Here is a 17,370-nt window from a genome sequence, read left to right as displayed (position 1 = left end):
GGTAGATCCCCACACTGTATGTACGGGGTGTAGGGGGCATGTATGCTTAATAGATGATCGGTGCAAGGAATGTGAATGTTTGACCGATGATGGATGGAAGATGTATGATTCCTATCTACGGAAATTGGAACGTGATAGGATCAGGAGGTCTTCCTCTAGGAGCGGTTCCAGTAAAAGTAAGGGAAGTAATATTCCACCTTCAATAACCCCAGTAGATTTTGTATCTCCTAACCCTGTGATGTTGCCTTCGGGCCCTGAAATTGTGTCTGGAGAAGGTAATGCCCTTTCTCTTATTTTGGATTCTTTGCGTACTCTGGAATCTAAAGTGCTAGCCTTAGAAACCGGCTCTGTGAAAGTTAGTGATTGTGCCCCTAGTGTTGTGGAGGGGGCGTCAGATCGGCCCCATAATGCCTCTAGGTCTAGACCTCTGTCGGACTCCCAGGACTCAGGGAGTGGGCATGTCGAAAGCCGCAAGAGGGTTACGGGGGCTCCCCACCGATCTGGCGTCCCTTCGGCAGGACCTGTTGCAAGTTCCCAGGCTGCCAAGGAGCGTGCTCAGGCTCGCATCCTCAAGGACTGTTTTTCGTCCTCCGAGGCGCCCTCCCCGCGCAAGGGGTGGAGCGCTCGGAGAGACTCGCTTCACGTCCTCTCTCTCCGGTTTCGTTGCGGTCTTCACCTGCGTCGTATGACGCTTTTCCGCCGCAGAAGAGATATAGGACGTCATCGGAGGATGACGCTGAGAAACGCCACAGTCGTTCTTTGGAGAGGCAGGTAGCTGTACCTGTGAGAAGGAAGGAGGCGTCCCCTCGCCCCTTGTCTTCTCGCAGGATCAGCCCTTCGCCTGCTTTAGATTCTTCGCCCACGAAGAACATTCTCGTGTCCCTTCAGGACCAGTTATCTGCTTTGATAGCTAAGAAAGCTGTCGAGCCTCACCGTAGGAAGGACGTCAGACTGCCTGTCAAGAGGTCTAAGCAGTCACCTTCTCCTTCTCCTCATTCGTCTCTTTCTCCTCCTGCGTCTAGATCGGTGCCCCTCCGCTCTCGTTCTACGAGTAGGAAGGCGCGTAGACAAGAGGTTAGTTTTCCCTCTAGACGTCCTGCGCAGGACGCTCGACAGGACGCTTGGGAGGACACTCAACAGGACGCTTTTGAGGACGCTCGACGGGACGCTTTTCAGGACGCCCAGCAGGACGAGGACGCTCGTCAGGACGTTGTTGTTGACGCTCGGAGGGGCGCTTTTCCAAGCGCTCGCGTAGATGCTTTTGAGAGCGCTCAGCAGGACGCTTTGAGAGCTAGTATAGATGCTTTGGCAAGAGCTCGTAAAGACGCTTTTGTTGCCTCTCGGGGGGACGCTTCTGTACGCGCTAGTAAGGAAGCTTTTGTGAAGGCGCGTAAGGACGTTTCTCTAGGCTCTTACAAGGACGCTTCGATAGAAGCTCGCCAGGACGTTGTGCGCGAGACTCGGCGAATTAAGGCAGTTCAAGCCGCCTCTCAGGACGCTCAGCGCTTTCAAGACGATCGTCTTGCTTCACGCTACAACGAACGACAGGAGGTCCGTCAGGATGAAGAGGCTTCTTCATCCAAACCTCAGAGGTCTCTTTTGAAGATCAGATCCGTTGGTCGTACGCCCTCTCCTGCTGTGCAGTCTCCGATTCCTCTTAGGGAGGAGGGAGAGTTGAGTGGTCCTGCGGACTCGGTTGAGGAGGATCAGCCGTCTGTTTCGTCCGTTTCGGACTACAAAGTGCTAGTGCGACTTTTACGCTCGTCTTTTGGAGACAAATTTCAGCCTTCAGCTCCTCGGTCTCCACCCTCTCAGTTTTCCTCATTGAGGTCTTGTAAAGCCCCAGAGTTCGTTGAGATGAAGACTTCGCTTTCCACCAAGATGGCTTTTAAGAAGTTCCAGGATTGGATGGAACGTAGGAAAGATCAGGACAAGTCTACTTTCGCCCTTCCTCCCTCGAGACTCAGTGGTAAAGGGGGTGTTTGGTATGAGACCAGAGAGGAAGTAGGTGTGAGGATCCCTTCGTCAGTGCCAGGGGATTTTGCAAGTCTGGTCGACGCTCAGAGGAGGTCCCTTCTGTCGTCAGCAAAGATTTCGTGGACTCCTACGGAGATCGACCATCACCTAAAAGGACTTTTGAGGACTCTAGAAGTCTTCAACTTTTTGGACTGGTGCTTGGGAGTCCTAGATATTCAATCTAGAAGTCCGGACTCTATCAGTCTGGGGGAGCTGTCCAGTGTATTAACATGCATGGACAAGGCCATCAGAGATGGTTCGGAAGAGTTGGCTTCGCACTTCGGTACGGCCCTATTAAAGAAGAGAGCGCTTTTCTGTAATTTTACAGCGAAGTCGGTTACTCATGCTCAAAGTGCAGAGCTTCTCATTGCACCTCTTTCAAACCATCTCTTCCCCCAGACTTTGGTGAAGGACCTGGCTGTTAGCTTGCAAGAAAAAGCTACTCAGGACCTCTTAGCCCAGTCCTCCAGACGTCCCGCAGTACCTACTACGTCTTCTTTTGGACGAGTTCCAAAGAAGCTGAAACCCTTTCGTGGGGCTCCTCCCTCGAGAGCAGCTCCTCGAGGGAGAGGCCTTTCAAGAGGAAGAGCTCCTTTTAAACCGAAAGCTAAGAAGTGAGAGCTATGTCCTTCAGACACCAGTCGGAGCCAGACTGAAATACTTTGCGGGAGCATGGAGAGAGAGGGGTACGGACTTTTGGTCCCTCAAGATAGTGGAACAGGGGTACAAGATTCCCTTTTTGGTACCTCCTCCTCTATGCACAACTCCCAGAGATCTTTCTCCTTCGTACCAAGGGGAGAAACAGCAGATACTTTTCGACCTTCTAGATCAAATGGTCGAAAAAAGAGCGGTGGAGCAGGTCGTAGACCTGGGGTCACCAGGATTTTACAACAGGCTTTTCCTGGTACCAAAGCAGTCGACGGGTTGGCGTCCAGTCCTAGACGTAAGCAGGCTGAATCTTTTTATAGAAAAGATAAAGTTCAAGATGGAAACGCCTCAGTCAGTTCTAGGAGCCTGAGACCGGCAACTGGATGGTGTCCTTGGACCTGGCCAGGACGCATACTTTCACGTTCCGATCCACCCTCTATCAAGAAAGTATCTAAGATTTGTTCTAAGAGGCAAAGTCTGGCAATTCAGAGCCCTTTGTTTCGGTTTAAGCACGGCTCCGATGGTGTTTACCGTTCTAATGAAGAATGTAGCGAGATGGTTGCATTCTTCAGGAATAAGAGTATCTCTCTATCTCGACGATTGGCTCATCAGAGCGTCTTCAGAGGAGAGGTGTCTGAAGGACCTTCAGTTCACGTTAGCCTTGGCGAAGTCCCTGGGACTTCTGGTCAACCTCGAAAAGTCGCATCTGACCCCGACACAGTCCATCGTGTATCTGGGGACTCAGATGGATTCAGTGGCTTTTCGGGCGTTTCCGTCCCAGGAACGACAGCAGCAAGGCTTAGAGAAAGTTTCAGCCTTCCTAGGGAAGGAAACTTGCTCGGCGAGGGAGTGAAGAGTCTGCTGGGGACCATTTCCTCACTGGAAAAGTTTGTTTCCCTGGGGAGACTGCACCTCAGGCCTCTCCAGTTTTTCCTTGCAGAAGAATGGAGGGTCAAGGAAGATCTAGATGCGACCTTGAAGATCTCCGAGTCGGTAAAGAACCATTCAAGATGGTGGCTCGATCCAGAGAAGTTTCGAGAGGGTTTATCTCTAAAACTTAAGAGCCCCGACCTAGTGTTGTTTTCCGACGCGTCAATTTCGGGCTGGGGAGCAACACTAGGAGGGGAAGAAGTGTCAGGCACCTGGAGGGGGGAACAGGTGTCCTGGCACATAAATCTAAAGGAACTAGCAGCGATTTTTCTAGCGCTACAGTTCTTCAAAGAGAAGGTTGCATGCAAAGTTGTCCAGGTCAACTCGGACAACACCACAGCCCTGGCGTACTTAAGGAAACAGGGAGGAACACACTCCCGACCTCTGTTTTGCCTAGCGAGGGAGATTCTGCTGTGGGCAAGTGCAAGGCGAGTAAAGATCCTTACGAGATTCATCTCAGGAGTCCAGAACGTCAGAGCAGATCTTCTCAGTCGACAGGATCAGCTCCTGCCGACAGAATGGACTCTGCATCAGGACGTTTGTCAGGAGCTGTGGAAGTTATGGGGACGTCCTCTGGTCAACCTCTTTGCAACGTCGAGGATAAAGAGGCTTCCTCTTTATTGCTCCCCTGTTCTGGATCCAGGAGCGGTCGCTGTAGACGCCCTGCTCTGGGATTGGACAGACTTGGATCTGTATGCCTTCCCACCGTTCAAGATCATGGGGGAAGTCATGAGAAAGTTTGCGGCGTCAGAGGGGACGAGGTTGACCCTGATCGCCCCGATGTGGCCTGTAAGAGATTGGTTCATGGAGGTAATGTCCTTCCTTGTAGACTTCCCAAGGACGCTACCCTGGAGGAAAGTTCTACTCAAACAGCCCCACTTCGAAAGGTATCACAAAAACCTCTCCGCTCTGTGTCTGACTGCGTTCAGACTATCGAAAAGTTGGCCAGAGCGAGAGGTTTTTCTAAAACAGTTTCGAAAGCGATCGCCAACGCAAGGAGGGCTTCATCGTGTGCAGTTTACCAATCAAAGTGGGCTTCCTTCAGGGCATGGTGTAGAAGGGAGGGAATTTCCTCTTCCACGACCTCTGTGAGCCAAATAGCCGACTTTCTTCTACTTGAGGAATGTGCAGAAGTTGGCAGTCCCAACCATCAAGGGATATAGAAGTATGCTGTCAGCAGTCTTTCGGCACAGAGGCCTAGATCTTGCTGACAACAGAGATCTTCACGATCTCTTGAGATCGTTTGAAACATCAAAGATACCTCAGACGAGGCCTCCTTCCTGGAACTTAGATGTTGTTCTAAGACATTTGATGTCAAGTCCTTTCGAGCCTCTCCACGCAGCGTCTCTTAGGAACTTGACGAGAAAGGCTCTTTTCCTAACGGCTCTGGCGACGGCGAAGAGTTAGCGAAATTCAAGCCATTAGTGAACATGTGGGCTTCAAAGGTGATAACGCTGTCTGCTCTTTGAGTCCCACGTTCTTGGCCAAAAATGAGAACCCGTCTAACCCTTGGCCCAAGAGCTTGGAAATAAAGGGAATGACGAACTTAGTGGGCCAAGAACCAGAGAGAGTCCTGTGCCCTGTCAGGGCTCTCAAATTTTATGTACACAGAACGAAGGAGGTACAAGGTCCCTCAGGTAATTTGTGGTGCTCAGTGAAGAGACCTGATTTACCTTTATCAAAGAATGCTTTGGCTTTCTTTCTAAGGGACATTATAAAAGAGGCTCATTCATCTTGCCAGAAGACTGATTTGAGCCTCCTGCGAGTGAACGCTCACGAAGTCAGAGCTGTCGCAACCTCGCTTGCCTTCCAAAAGAATATGTCAATCAAGGACATTCTTGATGCCACCTTTTGGAGGAGCAATTCAGTATTCGCCTCACACTATTTAAGAGATGTGAGAACGAATATACGAGAAAACTGTTATTCTCTAGGACCATACATTTCTGCAGACACAGTTTTGGGGGCTGGAGGTGGCTCTTTTCCTATCCCCTAGTTAAAGGTTAGGTTTAGTTTTTAATTTTTGTGTTTTTGGTTGTTGGTTAGATCTTTAGTGGAGATCTTCCATTTGTTAGTTTAGCTTTCATGGGGTTTTGTCTAGTTGGTCAGGTGGTGGTCAGTTGCTTCATAGCCCTCATATGTATGGTACGATGGTCTAGTCACGTTGTGGGCACGCCCCCGTTGACAGATCATCCGGACCGCACCAGCACTACAGGTCTCTACCTCGCTGGCAACTCTGATTAAGCAGAAGCAGGCTTAAGTGACAGTAATCACGAAGTCAGCTATGCTAACAGGTGAGGAACCAAGATGTATATCATCTACTTAATTTTGTTTCCTAAATCCTATTCTGTCTCTTCCCACCATCCAAAGGTGGGATTCAGCTATATATATATCTGACAGGTAAGTTTCATGAACAAAATGTTATTGTTATAATACAATTAAGTTTGTTCATACTTACCTGGCAGATATATATATAGCTGTATTCTCTGAAGTCCGACAGAATTTCAAAACTCGCGGCACACGCAGTGGGCGGCCAGGTGGTAGTACCCATTCCCGCCGCTGGGAGGCGGATATCAGGAACCATTCCCATTTTCTATTCATATTTTCTAGTGCCACTGTCTCCTGAGGGGAGGCGGGTGGGCACTTAATTATATATATCTGCCAGGTAAGTATGAACAAACTTAATTGTATTATAACAATAACATTTTTTAATGTTTGTACTTTAATTTTTTATATTGAGTGGAATATAATACATAAATTTGACTGTGCTTTTTTCTATATTACAGGTGTATATGTTGAAACCTGAGCAGCAACTTCAGCTGTACAATATGCTTCAAGACTCCCTTATTGCTCGTGGCATCTTGCAACCATAAATCATGGTATTTAGCAACCATAAATCATTCTCAGTGTGAACCATACCTAGTATAGCTTTTTATTTGTGGTAGAAAATGTGGACCAGCTGTGTAGGTGTTTTGAAAGAAGAGCTGTTAGATTTGAGAGGTACAGTACAGTATATACTATACAAGATTTCATTGAACAGTCTTAAAGGCAAAGCCAGTTTCTCATTTAGGATTAAGGTGTCGTACATTTGATCTTAGTTACAACAAAGTGAATTTGTTATTAAAGTATATTGAAGTTCTAGATTGAAGTGTTGTCGAGGTACAAATGATGGAAGCTGTTTAAACACCATATGTAACTTTTATTTTAGTGTACATTACTTCTTTTCGTTAGGGGAATGATAAAAGAATTCCTTTTCGTTTATAAAGTTTATAACTAAATGCGTACTGTGTACTACAGTGCCCTTTTATGTAAAGTGTTGTATCTAGTAGTTGCAGTCATTAGGAATGTTATCAAAACATTAGGTGCCTGCAACATCCTGTTACTTTGTAGTGGATGGTGGTGATTGCAAATTTCCCACTGGGGGAACCACAAGTTCCTGCCATGTTTACTTTTGAGCTTCTAATCAGTTTGAGATCCTCATTCCTAATTTACTAGCATGCCTAAAAAAAGGATATTTTTTACAGCCGTTTGATATTTTTATACGGATGAAACTTATTTTTATTTTATGAACATTGCAAAATATACAGTAGACATCAAATAATTCAACTTTCAGACTATCATGCATTAATTTTTGAAAGGAAAGGGAATCCAAAAATTGCCTGTTATTTCAATGAGCATTGCACAAAAGTGGTTAAAGCATGCCATCATATTAAAAAAATTAAAATATCGCTTCAGTCTTTAAAACATATGTTTATTGTATAACCTTTGATTATGCTGATAATATACAATAGTATAATGATTAAATACTTTCCAGTTTTTGGGAAAAATTTATATTGTAAACATATTTTCCATTTCATGAGACTGAATAGGAATGATATGACAACAATTTCACCACAAATAGTGTGGTTTAAAATTGCCTAAATGCACTTTGCAAAGGTCCATCAATCCAAGTTGTTAGGGTTAATGTGAAACATTGAATGCACTTTCTTTCACTCTCAGTTTTTGCCTCACTAGTGTGCTGTATTCTTTTCACAAGTCATAGGAACACTGTTTGTTGCTAATATAGGAAATCAGATTGAATGTTGTTTGGTATGCACTGTAAGCAGAATTATGTAATAGGGTTTCCTAATATCTCAAGGTATTCTAATACTCTACATGGCATTTATCCATATGACAGTTGGTCTTGTCTTTACTTATTGTGATTAATTTGCTTACTGTTCCTTTTTTGTATGTCTGCTCTTTATAGAAGTGAAAGAGTGGTGTGAGATTGACAGTTTCTTTTCAGGGTACATTTAAACTAAGTAATATTCAAATCATTTTCCTTTCTGTATTCAGGTAAGATTATGATCATCACCTTTTTCTTTCATGTTGCTGTATGGAAACAAAAAACAAAACTTTCTATGGTAATAAACCCAAACTCTTCTTTCAAATAATTCAACAGCATCCCTTCCCCATTTCATAGATAATTATTAAATTTATATTTATTTTACAATACTACTTTATGAGACAAAGTATGTTGTCAAGTTTGAGAGAATAATTATTTGTCACTTGTATGTATTTTCTATATTTATGATTTTAATTCTTATTGTAGCACACTTTAGAGGCAACTTTCGTCATTAATTTTATGTTTAGAAGCTGTAAATTTTATACAAATTTTACTTACACATATTATGTCTTGTACATATATTTTGTCATGACTGCGCTAGGTAAACTGACAATGCTTTCTGAACTGACTAGTTATGCCTTTGTTCATGGAGTAATGCTGAAGCAGTTCCTTAATACTTGGTGGAGACATATGACAGGGTTGATTATTTGCCATACTTTATTGGACAATTTTTCAAATTGCATCGTAATTGATCCTTGTACTGTACTTCAAGCTGCAAGAGGTACAAATATTTAACAGAATTTTAGGTGCCATTTCCCAATCCACTAAAAATCTTTGATTTTTTTATTGCTGTACATTATTTTGATCTAATAAATATGAAAGACATTCCAACATGTGATCAGGAAGTATTGTAACCTTGTAATCCAAGACCATTACAATACTTTATATGTATAGTATGAAAATTTGTTTGACAAAGCTGTCAGTAATGCTTAGCAATGATCCTAGTAAGCTTCCTGAAAGCTACAGATTTTTAATACTCCTTTTGACATGTCAAAAATTTACTTATCATATGATACCTGAGAGTACTGGTAATCTTGGTCACTAGTAACAGTTGTATTACTGTTAGGTATATTTTTTCGTGTATTCTTCCCCTATAGTCATTTGTATTCTTCCCTTGTAGTAGTTTACATAATTACTTGTAAGATGTTTGGAAATTGTTTTAAATAGTGAGAAATTTTATGCACCATTTACATTCCTTCAGTCTTACATTCAGTTTTTTACTTGTAATTTTATATCCTTATTTGGCATCTCTATTACCTGGAAGGCATTGTTCTTGAGAGTATTTTTTTTGTTACTATTAAAACGTAAAATGATATTTTCTTCATGTAATACTAGTTTCACCTAGCTATATTTGTTCTATGATTGTATGTTTCATAATTTATTTGTTTTTGCACTTTTTCAAATTAGTTGTCCCTAAGCATGGTTCTGTTATTTTATAGCACTGAGATTGGTAAGTGCATTTGGTAGTCCTTACATATCTACATCTTTATTGCTGTCTTATATGCTTGATTCCATATTTCTTGAAGTTGCATACCTCTCCTTATTTTATACTCATAATCCAGTATCTTTGTATTTTGCCCTGGAAGCATGTTTTAAGTTGCCCAAGGATTTATCTGAGGTTTTATGAAACGTTTACCTAAAAGGCTATATTTTATTTTAATGCAATCTAGCTGGATTTTTATGTCTCGCTTAACTGATATGTCCTCAGAGAATTTATCCATATTGAGAGGGAAAATAAATTATATTTAAGGTAAATTTAAGTGATAAAACAATGTTTTCCATTTTCTGGAGGAGTGGTTCCTAGCACAAGGAGTGTATTAATTTTTAATGGTACTGACATACTATTCCCACAGAAGTCATTATTACTCAACATTTCATTAAATGAGCAAGATTCAGTACTTTCATGGATTTAATCTAATGAAAGTATATCACTAAAATTAATGCATGCATGTAATCAGACACAAATCAATTCCAAAGTCTTTCTGTACCCTCCCCAGTTTTAACTAAATTTTGAACTGTTAAAGGGAAAGATACAGAATTGATTTGGGGGGGGGGGGGGGGAAATTTTTTTTTTTTTTTTTTTATAGTCCTTTACTGGAAAAAGAAACATAAAAAAGTTTATAAAGATCATTAAACATAAACAAGACACAGACATAATCATTACATATAATATAGATAGATTATTAATACATATACCATGTAGCTGGAATGGGTGTAAAAAGCTGTACTAGTCAACGCAGTTTTATAAGTAGCTTGCAAAAGAATATGCCACTTAAAAGTTTAATTTAAATGCACACCACTTAGTTACAGAGAAAGTGATTTTAAGATGTAGATTAATGAAGTTTATATGAAAATCTGGCTTACACATTTACTCTTGATGCACTAAACATCTGATTACCTTTTTCAAGAGGTAGGGCTTTCAGGGAGGCAGAGGTAATTTTGGTATGGCTGCCAGAGGGCACTAACATACGTATGGTATGTTGTCATAGTTGGTATTGCTTTGTTTCTATGGTCTCTTTTCATGATGGTAGGTAATAATTCAATATCTCTCACAAATTAATTCGCAGTTTTTAATTTGCAATGCATAATGCCTCAAGAGGCTTTTTTTTGGGGGGGTTGGGGAGGGGACAGACCTTGAAAGATGGTTTGTTGTCATACCTTTGTAAGTCTGAGGGTATCTCTGGGCTGGGCACTGCAACTAAAAAGGTCCCATCTCTACCATGTGTCAGGAACACGTTTTTGTTCTGGAAAGGTTCTGATGTTCTTTAATTTTTCATGATGGATGGTCTAGGTTATTTTATTGCATTGCAAGGTGGTTGCGACACCTTGATTTTACAAAAGGCAACATCACCCTGGCAATTTGCAATGTACTGTTCCCTTAAACTTTATAAGTTTTGTTTTAGTGCCACATTCATTTTCTTTTATGCCATATACTGCTTATGACACGTACTTTTTTTTTTCTTAGAAAAACTGGTGTTCATGAGGATCTGAAATAATTCTCTATACAAAAAATTGGATGTAGGCACACTCTTGCAGTCTGGGTTTTTCTATAAGGGTGCCATTAAAAAAGGTTGTTTCTAAACTATAATACTGTGACATTAACTGGTATGTCTTGTTATTATTTGATTCTCATTTAGTTATTTGTGTTGTGTAACGTTGCTTTAATTTGTTTATTTTTATTTTCACAATCTTCCAAAATTGTATAGTTCAATTAACAGTATTGGAGTCAGAAATATTCCTTTTTTATTTGCAGTTTATTTTTGAAAATCTGCTCCATCCAACTACTGATGAGTTTCTTGTAAATTAATACCTATCATTTTTGGTAAGGTAACTTTCCTTTTTATGTAAGGAACAGTGTGACTAACTTCTCAGCCTAGTTTAGAAAAAATTTTTGGTCCGGGGGTTAAATTTTCATCTAGAGTTTCTTTCCAGTTTATATGAATTAATTCATTTTGTATGAAACTGTTCTTTTATTACATTACTATTTAAAATAAAAGGGGCCTCAAGCGTAAAGAAGTCATTTCATTGGAATTGGCACATATTGTAGACAGGATTTCATCTGACAAACATTGCCCCATTTAAGTTCTTATCATTCCATTCCATTCCATCATATTTGCATACTTTGAGTATATCAGTCACTGAATGTATGATGCCTTATTTTACCTATCAGAATAAGAACTTAATTTTTCTTATTTTGGTGATTTTACTCCAATTCACTTTAATTTTCAGTCGTGATTAATATATACAAACAATTTCTACGCAAATCTTCAATTACTGTATGCACTGTTGCAGCAGCTAATGTCAAAAAATCTGTGGGTCAGTTCCTTTCTTTTCCCAAAGGAAACAAAATATTTCTAATACTTATAATTCAAAAGGAAGCAGATACTACATGACAATAGTTAGTATGGCTCAGTACCCAAGTTTAACTTTTCTTCTTTCATATTTCAATAAAATATAGGCTTCTACAAGTATGTCATGTATTCTGGTCATAAAGAGGACATATTTCTTTTGAACACATAATGAATATTAATGTTCTTAAACTTGCCACTGACATTTGATTCCCACAAAGCACATTTACTTTAGCCTTCCTGTTTTACTTAATTTTTTAAAATCCCATTTGGCCATTAGTGTTTCGCCCATTCTGATTTCTCATCTTTTGAATAGAGTGTATTGAAGCAAACAGACCATTGAAACTTCATGTATTAAGCATTTACAGCACCTTGTCACATATTTAGCCTTTCACAGGAGGATGATATGGATATTTTTCTTTCCAATGACTATTCTATAAAAATAGTATTTTATTTTTTTATGGAAATAGAATGAAGGACTTGATATCACATGCTGACAGTTGTAAGCCTTAGTAGTGGCAAAGTAAATGTGCAACAAATTTATATCCTGTACTCAGAATATGGATTTATGAAATTTCAAATTTACTTTAGGTGCTTGTTACATGATTACTGTATTGCACAAGGAAATGTGTCTTTGACAAAAGCTTAGGAGATTACCAAGCCATTTCACTGATTGTGCATATAATACAGTACCTCCAGTGTCAATTGTGATTTTAGAGTGGCAGAATTCACTTGAAACATTCCAGGAAGATTTAGCCTTGAGACATAACATACTTTTTCCATTTAATGTGGCTGCATTGTTAACTCTCCTGCCATGTTACTAGGTATTTTACGGAGTGCCAATAAGGGGATTTTTCCTGGTTTATCCTACTAGCCATATTTTATCTGGTAATGATTTTATCAAAATCAGTATCCTCGACAGTGTTGCCTTCGGAAAGTGAAACCTGAATGTATTGAGTATTATGTTTTGTGTCTCTTTAGCTGTGTACTACAGCCTTAATATATTGTAAACCACAGAATTAAACAGTTAACTCATGAATGTATAATGGGCAACTGCAAAAGTTTCTAACTGTCACATTTCACTAGTAAATTTATTAGAAGAAAAGCTGAAAATTAGGCAGTACCTAGCTACTAATGCAATGTCTAAACAGCCCCCAAATTTAACCCGAAAAATAATATATATTTTGTCACTTTATCTTTTCATAAATATTACTGAAATCTTCCATATGTATAACCAGAAGAGTCATTACCATCATATCTATTTTTAGAAAAGAACTTACTTTACCATATAATTGTAGTCTTTAGCTTGCTGCAGCTGAATAGCCCTAATGCCCTGACCAAGCCAATATATTAGGTTTGTGATGCTGGTTCTCCAACAACTCGAAATTGCATGAATAGAAAATTAGCTCCGGCAATCTGCTTGGTCAGGATGGCTAGCAAAGGCAAGAGACCAAATGTATGGTCTGTGACCATCTTAATTAGCTGCTATTTTTTTTTTTATTTACCAGCACACAAACAACTCTTGGCACCTAACTTGAGGGAGAAGTACCAAAATCACAGGTCAAATAAGTGTATTTTGTTTAGAGAACTCTTAACTTCTTTTCTTTTCAAGATTAAATTTTGATGAGTACACCAAAATACCCATTGTCTAGATATATATGTTGTGTTCTGGATGGATATTATGAGAAAATAAATTATTTTCGGGGATTTTGTATCCTTTCACAGTTACTAGAATTTCATCAACAGAAATTGAGATGATTTAAATTCTGTATTGACATGGTCGCAAAACTCCATCCATAATCTTTAGAGAAGTTAAGATCAAAGTTTGTTTTGTAGTTGCTCTTTACTGTATCCTACATCTGATAATGTTATAAAACCTGTTCAATAGATTTCTTCTGTATTTTTAAAAAAAGGCCTATTGATTGACACTAATAACCATGCATACATAATCTGAATGTTTCCCTCTGATGGCCAACAAGTTGCCATTTATTGTCTTTATTTTAATGCTTTCTTTGTTTGAATATTTGAAATATTAAATGTAAACAGTCTGTCAATATTGCATCAATGGTAATGTTTGAATTTGCTTTTTTATTTCATTTTAGCATAGTGACAAAGTTACTTTTTTCTTTTCTTGTCTCTCCTTGAAGTTTATGTGACTCAGATTTTAAGTAGAAAAGTTAATATTTTGTTATATCTCAATATGTGCAATTTCTTAAAACTGTAGAAACACATCCGACTTTGTTTTTACAGCATTAACAAAATAAATGCTAAGGAAATCAGGACTGTAGACATTCCTTGGTATTTTGGGGACAATTATAAATTCCCCAAATAACACATTTGTGATTCTTCATTTTGGTAACTTGACATGCTCTCTCTTATAATTACCTTGAGATTACATTATCAAAATATTTGTACAACATCGACAAAATTATGCTTTACAAATTCCCAAATAATTATTACAAAAGCAATGGTAAGAGTTAAGAGACAAACAGCTACTATGTGAAATTTGGGCATTTTCAGTTTTCTTTAGCATTTATTAATTAATCTTAAGTGTTAATAGAATAGCATACTAGATAGAACTTATATGTTGAATGTTGTAAATTTTATGGCCTGACCTTGCAAAAACCCTTGTTGCCAAAACTTAGCCTATTCTATTTAGAGATGGTACTACTGTAAATGGTTCAACTTATATGTGTACCTTTCTTCATATTGTGTAGCTGTGTTACACATAGGGCAGCCCTGTCCTCTTCAAATGTAAATACTATAGACTGTAGCTTGTTTGACTTTTGCAGATAAATTGAATTCTGCCAGCTCCCTCCTCTCAATATGTATAAATTTAGTGTGGCAAAGTGGTTAATGCAGTACAGTATATTGTTACTCATTTAACAGTTTTATCGTTTTGTTGACTTCTTGTAATATGTGAAACTCCTTTAAAAACTTCTCACAAAGACTAAGCATACACAAGTAATGTTAACACCAATTGGGTTTCTTCTCTTGGCCTGTAGGCCCTTCATTGAAAAGCTAGATTAGACAATGATTCAGTGGTATGTAAAACTACTGTACTTGTAATAATACTGAAAGGTTAATTCTGCAGTGAAAGTACACAATACATAAACATCGATTTCCAATGTTTTTGGAGAAAAATTCTTTAAATAAGCATCAGAATCTTTTCATATTTTCAGTTTCATTCTGTCCAATTATGAAGATTTTATAAAGCTATAATTCATTAGATAAAATACGAAAGATTATTCTACTTTATCACAAGAGAGAAAACTCACTGGTCAAGCCCTGTGTAAAATTTTTACTTGGACGTAGTCTGGTTAAAAAAAAATTTTATATATACGTACTTAGGTTATGCAAATTTGAAGAATATTCAAGTACACACCACAACATAAATTGGTTTACCCGATATCTACAGGGCTAGAATGATGCCTTCTGGAAAAACATTTTAATTGTGTAAGGTGTGAAATACAGTACCATAATTAGTATATACTGAAAAACTACATGCTCAATAGCTTCCCTCATTATATTACATTATTATCATCTGCGCTTTGGTTCATCTTGACTACAGGCTTCCTTAAATTGAAAAAGTATCACCCCTTGTTTGCTTGGTTGAAACAGTATCAGAATACATTTAAACATCGAATATGGTAATAGTAACTTTTTTTTCTCAATCTTTTAGTATATCAAGTCCTCAGAGCCAAAAGGGTGGGACCTTTTTCCAATTTTTACAATAAAACCTATATCCAAACCTATAAACTGAGGCCTTTACAATTTTAGAAGCATTTAAAGTATTTTGTTAGTCCAATCATCAGTTGAAGGCAAATAAATTTTTTGGTCTTTATGTTTCTCAAGATCACATTTAGATTAAGAACATAACATTTCAGGATTCTTATTTAACTAAGTTTGTTTAATGAAATGTTATGTAACATACAAAAGCTTAAAGCAACATTTTATTGTAACCTGGCGACTTGAAGAAAATGAAACGAACTATAACAATTATTATAAATAAACATGGCCACTCCAACCAGGTTGTGTTACTTGGGGAAGCACAAGTTATTGTTATTTGGGCCAGCAAAATGTTGCTGAGGAAACCTATACGTAATTCAAGTCTGAGAAATTTTTACTGTACCACCCTTCCAGAAGGTTCAGTGCAATCATTCGGTGAAATTAGTTGACAATTTTGTACAAAAGAAATCCTTGATCTACTGATCTGTTCAATAATAAAACATGAATAACTACACAAACCAGACTGACCTGATAACCAGTTGATCTTCAAGCTCACAGATCACAGAAAGGCTTCAACTTATTTAGCCATTGACATTATGAGTTCCAATGTATGCTAAAAAAATTTTATACATAACTTTGTCATGCATATTCATAAGCAGTGCATGAAGGATTTGCACATAACATCAAATGTAGTAGTACTGGTACCTAATATTTGCCACTGTTATAAAGATGGTAAACACCAGTGAAACCACAAAGAAGTGTTGATAAAGTTTATATGTTATTTGTTGTATTTTAGAGCATTTTGGATATTGTACTTAGTGTTAAAAACGTTTCATTACATGTAGTCCTCAAATATCAACCGAAATACTATAACAAAAAACTGTGGTACTAGTTGACTTTATTTATTACTTTTATAAGTGAAGATTTGTGTACATGTAATTAATTTATTGTTTTCTCTACAGAACATATGAGATGAATGACTAAAAATATGGTCTGTTAGTAGATTTGTGAATGATTTATTAGATGAAATTTATTATACGTATCATGCAATAGTGATGAAATTTCAGTAGCATTTACGAAAATTTGTATGGTACCCATGTTTCAAATCATTATGTGAAATAGTAGTTACTGAGATGTGCTAGTTTTCCTACCTGTTGTAGAACCATTAAGATATATTTATTTTGTTGTATATAATACCCTTATGGTCAATAAAGTACTGAAACATTGTGCTTTGTCTTTATACTCCTATTGAGACAAGAATTTGAAGTGGGATTCCTGTCAGCAAAATGTCATGTACTGTAAAGATAGCACATATTCCCCTTCATTCTTGACAATTATTTTTCTTTTGTGGAACCTTCGCTTCTTTCTAAATTTTTTTGGGAATTCATATAGGTTTCCAAACTTTTTTGTGATTAAAAGGGTATGACCATGTGTCAACATACATAGCTAGGATGTCAGAGCAAACTTTCATAAATCAATTGATTTCAAACAACCTAACATGCTTCTTCTGGCCTTCTGACTTCCTTAATATTCTAGGATATGCAAAACCAAGCATATATTTAATACAAAAATAGTCCTACCTTTTGCAACAACTTCTGAAGAGAACTTGATATACAAACAAAATGTTAGCATCAACAAATGTCATAATTGGTAATTGGCAGAGTGGTCCATAACTCTACAGTACTATGACCTGAGATCACTTCACCAAAGTCCTGTTAAAAAGAAAGAAAGAAAAAAAAACAATATCCACAGCATTAGCTACCTCTAATAATAAAAATGTAAAAAAGCTTTTTATCTATCAAGATTTGCTCGAAGGCTACATCCAAAAACTACTGTAATTTTTCTTATAAGGAATATTATTGTTTACACCTACTGGGACAGATGAGGTGATCCTTGAAGTAAAAAGTGCATTTTGATTCTTGTCAACTTGAGTTTCCATTATCCCTCTCCAAAATGCCTCCAAAAGTAAACTTTAACCATAGTAGCATTTTCCAGTTTACATTAGGAGCTGGATTCCTTAATAAAATGTAATAAACT

At 38.2% G+C, this 17,370-nt stretch overlaps 1 protein-coding gene across 1 annotated transcript in view; it reads left to right on the top strand.

Moving 5' to 3' along the window:
* Nucleotides 1-16,559, top strand: part of LOC135208559 (phosphatidate cytidylyltransferase, photoreceptor-specific-like) — a 36,679-nt gene extending 20,120 nt beyond the window's left edge. Inside the window, 1 exon segment of the mRNA XM_064240877.1 lies at nucleotides 6,378-16,559. Within this exon segment, the coding sequence (XP_064096947.1) occupies nucleotides 6,378-6,464 (87 nt within the window). The 3' untranslated portion in view covers nucleotides 6,465-16,559.
* Nucleotides 16,560-17,370: the final 811 nt, after the last annotated feature.

Source organism: Macrobrachium nipponense, chromosome 35 (assembly GCF_015104395.2).
Source record: "Macrobrachium nipponense isolate FS-2020 chromosome 35, ASM1510439v2, whole genome shotgun sequence".
In the NCBI taxonomy this organism is placed as follows: domain Eukaryota; kingdom Metazoa; phylum Arthropoda; class Malacostraca; order Decapoda; family Palaemonidae; genus Macrobrachium; species Macrobrachium nipponense.
Note: the sequence above shows the minus strand (reverse complement) of the source record. Positions and strands in the feature narration are given on the sequence as shown.